Here is a 6,741-nt window from a genome sequence, read left to right on the forward strand (position 1 = left end):
TACTAAGCAAAACTTGCTACAATGCAAATTAAAAATTTTGTGAAATTTAGTGTCTTTACACTTTAAAGTCCTCGTATAAAATTTAAAAATAAAATTGCTACAACAAAAAAAGAAAAAATTGAGTAAAAGTGCAGCAAACAAACGTTACTTGTATAATAGAGTTTCGTTGAAAATCGCAACGCAACTCAACAGCAACACAGTAATTTTCGAAATTTATTATTCAATAAAATTTATAAAACATGTAATTATATAACTAGTAGTGGTTACTACTACAAAGCAAGTAAAATAACTAAATAATTTAACGGGAAATTTAAATGTGTCATTTGTATGTATGGAAAAGAAATTAACTTTACTAACTGTAATGGCGAAAAAATGCAACTCAAAATGAAAAAAATAATTGTCAGTTATACAAAACAAAATGATGGATTCAGATAACTGCAAAAAATGCAAAATAAAAAAACAAGCAAAACAAATAAGAAAATGAAAAAATAAAAGCATAAATGTGAAATTGAAACCCTAATACGCAAAAAAGATTTATTGCAAGCAAAATAAATTGAAAAAAACAAAAAAAAAACGAAACAAATTATTATAAGCAAAAAATGTGTTTTACTTGTTGCAAGGAGCTTACGGCGATTATAATACACTTATGTTACCGATTTCTTCAGTCCTCGAAACCCTTTTAATAAGCACTCTTTGTGATGGCCTTCAGCTCCATCAGTGAAATATGGTTTATCTCTTCCATCGACTTGAAATGGGTTTCACGCAGCGCCAATTTTAGTTAAGAGAACAAGAAAAAATAACACAAAGCCTAATCTGGTGGCGGATTGATGGTATACACTGCGTTTTTGGCTTTAAATGCGGTCAGAATCGTACTCTTTATGAAAAAAAAAATCAGTTTTATCAGTTCCGTATTGGTTGAGCAAGAATTCACCAAAATCTTTCGAGCGGACTTGCGAGAGAGACCGGTTCTCTTGCCGTCTCTCAACTACTTCCCTGACAATTTTCAAACACCATATCGTTCACCTTTTGAATATTTTCGAAGAGGTGTTCCGACTTAAGCAGCTGCTCTAAACTAACTGGTTGACAGATCACGGTATACAAGTAGTAATTAAGAACAGTCCTACTAACTTAGCTGAATACAGTTTTTTGAAATATCGTTTTCCTGGGGAATTTAATTACAGTTTCCGGGTGCTTTTTTGATACAATGTATATTGCGCACTCACTCCTGAGCTCGATCACTGGATTGTTAAATAAATCGCTATACTACAATACGCACAAATTAGTAAGACTTTGTTCATCATTTTAAAATTCTTAATTGATTCTTCAAAATTTATGTTATCTTCCCCCAAATACACTTGTGCCAACGTTTTTTTCCAATCTTCGAAACAGTTGTTAAGGCTAGTTTCCGGAATAGTCTTTAATGTGTATAGTAATTCACGTTTTATGCCTTCAATTGACTCAAAACGGTTCGCCCGAAGCGGTCGCTTCAGTTTGCTGAATAGCCAGAAGTCACACAGAGCTCAATCAGCGAACACAGTGGTTATGGCACGATAATGGTTAAAAGTTTGGCAAAAAAAAAAACTCATGAAAAATCAATGCATTAGCGGTATCCAAAAACCAAGAGTTGTCGAACAATAATTAACCCCCATCTGCCATTAGAAATGACCTGTAGGTCTAGGCCAGCTAGTGTAACCAAACTTGTCTAAGTTAAGTGTACAACCGTTTTGAGCGACTCAAGATTTAGTCTAGCCGAATTATACTACATACAAAGAGTTTTCCAAGGTAAACAGAACTTTTTAAATCTAGCGACCGCTGGTGGCGCCATCTATATGTCGACTGGTGCGTTATAATTTGGTATTTTTATCGATTGTCTAGTCAGAATTTCATTACATTTCATTGATTGGAAGTGAGATTATTGCGTTTTAAGTGTCGGTATGTTTGTGTTATCGGTGCGAAAATGAGCTTCGAACAAAGAGCCAACATTAAATTTTGTTTTAAAATTTTCACAACTTTTACCAGAACGTTTCAATTGATGCAGCAAGTGTAGGGCGATGATTGCCTATCCCGTAGCAGAGTGCAAGAGTGGTTTCAACGTTTTCAATGTGGTTGTGAAGACATAAATGACGATCAACATTTGGGCCAATCAAAATCTATGATCACCGGAAATTCCATCGAAACTGTGCGTGAATTTATCAAAAATCCGAAATCGTCATTGAAGGTCATGGAAATGAAATGGAACATCTCCAAACCATCGATTTATCGCGTTTTGACCGAACATTTGGGCTTACGGTTTGTTCCGCACAAATTGACTGACCAATAGTCACATTTTAACCATTAACCACGTATCGTATTCACTTGATATGGCACCGTGCGACTTCTTCTCTTACGGAAAAATGCATTTGCCAATGAAAGGAAAGCGTTATGCATTACTTGTATTTTATACTTTGCAGCTTATTTCAAGCCATTTAAATCTAGAGCGTACTGATCTTATAGAGGGAACAACCAAATTGCTGAATGGCAATGAAAGCTCAATACCAGGAACCGATTACCCAATCGATGACGATGTAGCAGACGTTCCATTGCCCGACCATGAAGAAATTCGAATAGCAATTGTATGTCTGAAGATCAACAAAGCGGCGGGAGGCGATGGATTGCTGGTCAACGATTGGAGTTTAAGTGTGCTCTGCCCAATCCACAAAACCGAAGAACCCCACAAACCGCCAAACAATTGTCAACAAAGTGATTGCACCTAAGATGGTGTGGCTTTAGGCGAAAATCAATAACTGACCAGATATTCACCATGCGTCAAATCTTGGATACGACCCGTGAAAAAAGGATCGACACATATTATCTCTTCGTTTGCCTTTATGCCGCTATGTCTGAATTTGGTATCCCCTCCAAAACGAATACGACTATGTAAACTGACGTTGAGCAATACCAAAAGCCCCGTCAGAGAAGGTATAAGAGTGTACAACTGCTGGTGTACGCCGATGATATTAATATCATTAGTCTCAATAACAGCGCCGTTAGTTCTGCTTACTCCAGACTGGACAAGGAAGCAACACAAATGGGTCTGGCAGTGAACGAGGGCAAGACGAAATATCCCCTGTTATCAAACTAACAATCATCGCATACGCGTTTTTGCGCCCACGTTGCTGTTGGCAGTCATAACTTCGAAGTCGTAGACAATTTCGTCTATTTTAGAACCAGCATTAACACCAAAAACAACATCAGCATTGAACTGCCTTGTTGAACTGAGTATTCAATTGAAAAGTATTGTAAATTCTTCTAACATCTATTAGTCACTCATAATCCTGTCCTAATATATGGTGCAGAGGCATGAACGGTGACAACATCTGGTGAGTCGGCGTTACGAGTTAATACCGAAATCGATGGAACGATGATCTTTACGAGATATACGAGAAAGAGGAAGACTTCACCCCCGTTGGAAAAAACCAGGTGTAGCAGGACACAGCTACTGTAGATAGTACCGATAATGACAATAAACATATCGCTCTATCTTTTCAGGTTTACTATTAAAACAAGAGCTCTGTGTTAAAAAATAACAATTACATTTATTAAAAAAATATCAATAAGCATTTTAGCATTTTAGCATTTCTATTTATCGGGTCTTTCTGTGGCAGTGTATTATAATTAGTAAGTATGCAAAATATACTATTAGTTACGACATTGGGGACTTGAGACGTGTGCTCAAGGCGCCCTTTTAATGCTTTAATTGTGTGGCAAACAATTAATCCGACTTAAATAAGTTTAAATGTTACATTTTGTTAGGAATTTAAGAATACATTCGAGTTAGGCTACAGCTTATTTTAACAACTAAGTTATTATTGGTACGAAAAATGATCGATTATTATGTAAAAATCTAACATTTTCCATTGGCTGGTGCCTTCGGCCGGCAGATTTTACTGCGACCATTTGCACCGTATACTATGTTGCACGAAAATGTGAAGTAGCCACAAGTCGATGACTTAGTGTAGTAAGTTGATTGGAAATTCTTATTTTCCTGTGGTGGATTCTTGGTATTATCCATACTGCCAGTAATCGATTTGGTCACGGTCACATAACTGTCCGGTGTACGGTGTTTCGTGGGTGTCGCCTGCTCTTCAGCACTATCTAGATCATTATCCGTGGGTTGAGATTTCACTGCCTTGGTGTGGAATTTTTTCTCCACGTTAACGGTGCCGCGGAAGCCACGTGGCACCATTTCTGTGGTCGATCGGAAGGGATATTTCTGTACACGTCCATTTTGATTTTGTACTAACAGATATTTATCAGGCGAATTGGGTACGGCAGCCTGTTGACTCTGAGTCGGTGAATTTTGTGTATATGTGCGATAATGTGATTGGGATTCGGGTTTGTTACCGGTTTGACTATCCAACTTTGAATTTTCATTATAGTATTCATCTTCATCATCGTATTCATCGTAAGGTTCCTCTTCTTCATCTTCGTTTAAAGTGGAATCTTCGTCCGTAACCTTGTTGGCGTTCACGACTAAAAGAAAATGGTTTGAACATACATTTATGAAAAATCTGAACGTGTGGAGATTCGACAAAAACAACTATTTGGTATTCCTCAATATTCTTCAAATATAAAACAGTTTTCATACGACTAAAGTCCGATCTATCCCCAGTCTGTAAAAATATTGTTCTTAAAAGATTAACTACCTTTTAAAAATAGGTTTAAAACTACTGTTCAAACCCGAACATATCAGATTTCTACCTAAATCAATACCTTGATGGGCTTGCTTAATTACAATAATTGGCAATCTCTTTCTTGTTTCTGGATCACACACTCAAATAAAGGTGCTCAATGCTTTGCGTCAAAATGTGTACAGAAGATCATGTATATGCCAGATTGAAAATATGTTTGTCAAAATTTTGGTGTAACCTACTTTCTTTAACACTCTTCGAAGACTTCAACTCAAGATCTGGTAAAGCGTTGCCGTCAGCTGTCAATGCTGTTCCGCTAGGTCCACTATATACGGTGTCTACACGATCAGTTACACTAGAAATAGTTGTTTTTACTTTGGTTAGGTTATGTGTGTCTGGAAAGGGGCATTAACTTACGCATCACTATTTCCAAACTGGCTTATACTGTGGAATAGTTCACGATTTTGTTCGCGGTAGCTTGCAACTTGTTCTTTAGTTCCAGATGCGGATTGCGCTGCACCGTGATATGAAACACCGAATCTGAAATTAGTTATTTCAACTTTATTTACAATATATGTATGTATATTTGTAAAACGAAGTTACTTGGATGTGCCTTGGATCTGCGATTGACTCTGTCCTGAGTGGCTACCAGATTGAGCGGATGCTTGGCCACCTCCCGTTGTTGGTGGTGCACTACCATCTTGATTGGGTCGGAAACCAATTTGTGCCTGGGATGACGTTTGGCCAGGTCCGCTGGACTGTGAATCAGCCAAGCCTCCCTTATCGTTAGCTTGTACCTTTTCGTTTATAAGGAATTTAATGAGAAAGTAAATGTATCATTGTCAAAGAAGTTGTTTATTTTTCCAAATATTTCACATACCTCGCTTTGACTTTGATGGATTACACCTCCGCTTTGTGAGGATGCTTTAGTGCCTCCATCTTTGGAGTTGACTTGAACCTGAGCTTGCGACTGTGCTGCGCCACCTTGTCCTTGAGACTGACTTATTGCTCCATCACTATTTCCACTCACTTGGGCATTGGCTGAGCGATCGCTGTCAGAAGTTGAAGCGCTGGCACTGAATGTTCCAGTGGAACTATATGTTCCTGATACCTGAGTTTTGGCAGTGCCGCCATTCTTTTTGCCTTGTGCACTAGCAGCTGCTTGCCCTTCACTGATGGAGGATTCAGCTTGGGAGAATGCATCATCGGTTCCTCCTGCGCCACTTGCTGTTATTAAGTTGCCAGGTCCTTAAATTTAATATTTTTTGATATTGTAGTTTTTTTTAATTGCTTTTAACATACGTTTGATTAAATATTTACCTTCTTCCTTATACTCACCCAAAGCTCCCGCGCCAGGGACGGCAGCTCCAGGATATGCTAAGGCGCTTGGTCCTACGGAAACACCACCTGGGAGGACACCAACGCCACCGATTCCACCGACACCAGCAGGTCCAGTTCCTGGAACTCCAAGAGGTCCAAATGTTCCACTACCAGGTAATGTGCCTGGCCCATAGATATCACCTTGTTGCACACCAGAACCATCCCCGCCAACTTTTCCATACGTTAGTGGAACAGCGGGGTATGTTCCCGCTGGACCAGCACCTACTGGCTGAGCAACACCTGGTCCGTAAATAATACCAGTTCCTGGTCTATAACCTCCACCAGGTTGCAGACTGCTTCCTGGTTGAGCAGCATCAGGTCCTCTTAATATTGGACCATAACTTCCGCCCTGTTGTTGATCTCCTCCCAATTGTGAACCAATGCCGGGTTGTAAACCTGAACTTGGTTGAAGTCCGCCGCTTGGTTGATAACCTGTACCAGTTTGTAATCCTCCACTTGGTTGATAACCAGAACCAGGTCGATAACCTACTTCTTGTTGTAGACCAGCGTCCGGTTGATAAGCTAATCCTGCACCTTGCTGCAAACCTGCCCCTGGTTGATAAACTGCTCCTGGTTGATATCCTGTACCTGGTTGTAACCCTGCTCCGGGTTGTTGTTCAGCTCCTGGTTGATAACCTCCTCCAGGTTGGTATCCTGTTCCTGGTTGTAAGCCTGCTCCGGGTTGTTGTTC

The 6,741-nt window shown here is 39.4% G+C and overlaps 1 protein-coding gene across 4 annotated transcripts in view; it reads right to left on the reverse strand.

Moving 5' to 3' along the window:
- Positions 1-3,551: 3,551 nt before the first annotated feature.
- The window catches only part of LOC108977206 (elastin), a 13,844-nt gene continuing 10,654 nt past the window's right edge, over positions 3,552-6,741 (reverse strand). Inside the window, exons 7-12 of one of the 4 annotated variants that reach the window (XM_018946797.1) lie at positions 5,991-6,686; positions 5,551-5,918; positions 5,274-5,467; positions 5,088-5,210; positions 4,913-5,025; positions 3,552-4,512 (exon numbers count right to left, since the gene is read on the reverse strand). In XM_018946797.1, the coding sequence (XP_018802342.1) occupies positions 3,884-4,512; positions 4,913-5,025; positions 5,088-5,210; positions 5,274-5,467; positions 5,551-5,918; positions 5,991-6,686 (2,123 nt within the window). In that variant the 3' untranslated portion in view covers positions 3,552-3,883. Of the gene's footprint in view, positions 4,513-4,912; positions 5,026-5,087; positions 5,211-5,273; positions 5,468-5,550; positions 5,919-5,990 lie in introns of all 4 variants that reach the window. The other 3 variants (XM_018946796.1, XM_018946795.1, XM_018946798.1) reach the window with 3 other exon arrangements.

Source organism: Bactrocera latifrons, unplaced genomic scaffold, assembly GCF_001853355.1.
Source record: "Bactrocera latifrons isolate USDA-ARS-PBARC rearing strain unplaced genomic scaffold, ASM185335v1 scaffold_85, whole genome shotgun sequence".
Lineage (NCBI taxonomy): Eukaryota > Metazoa > Arthropoda > Insecta > Diptera > Tephritidae > Bactrocera > Bactrocera latifrons.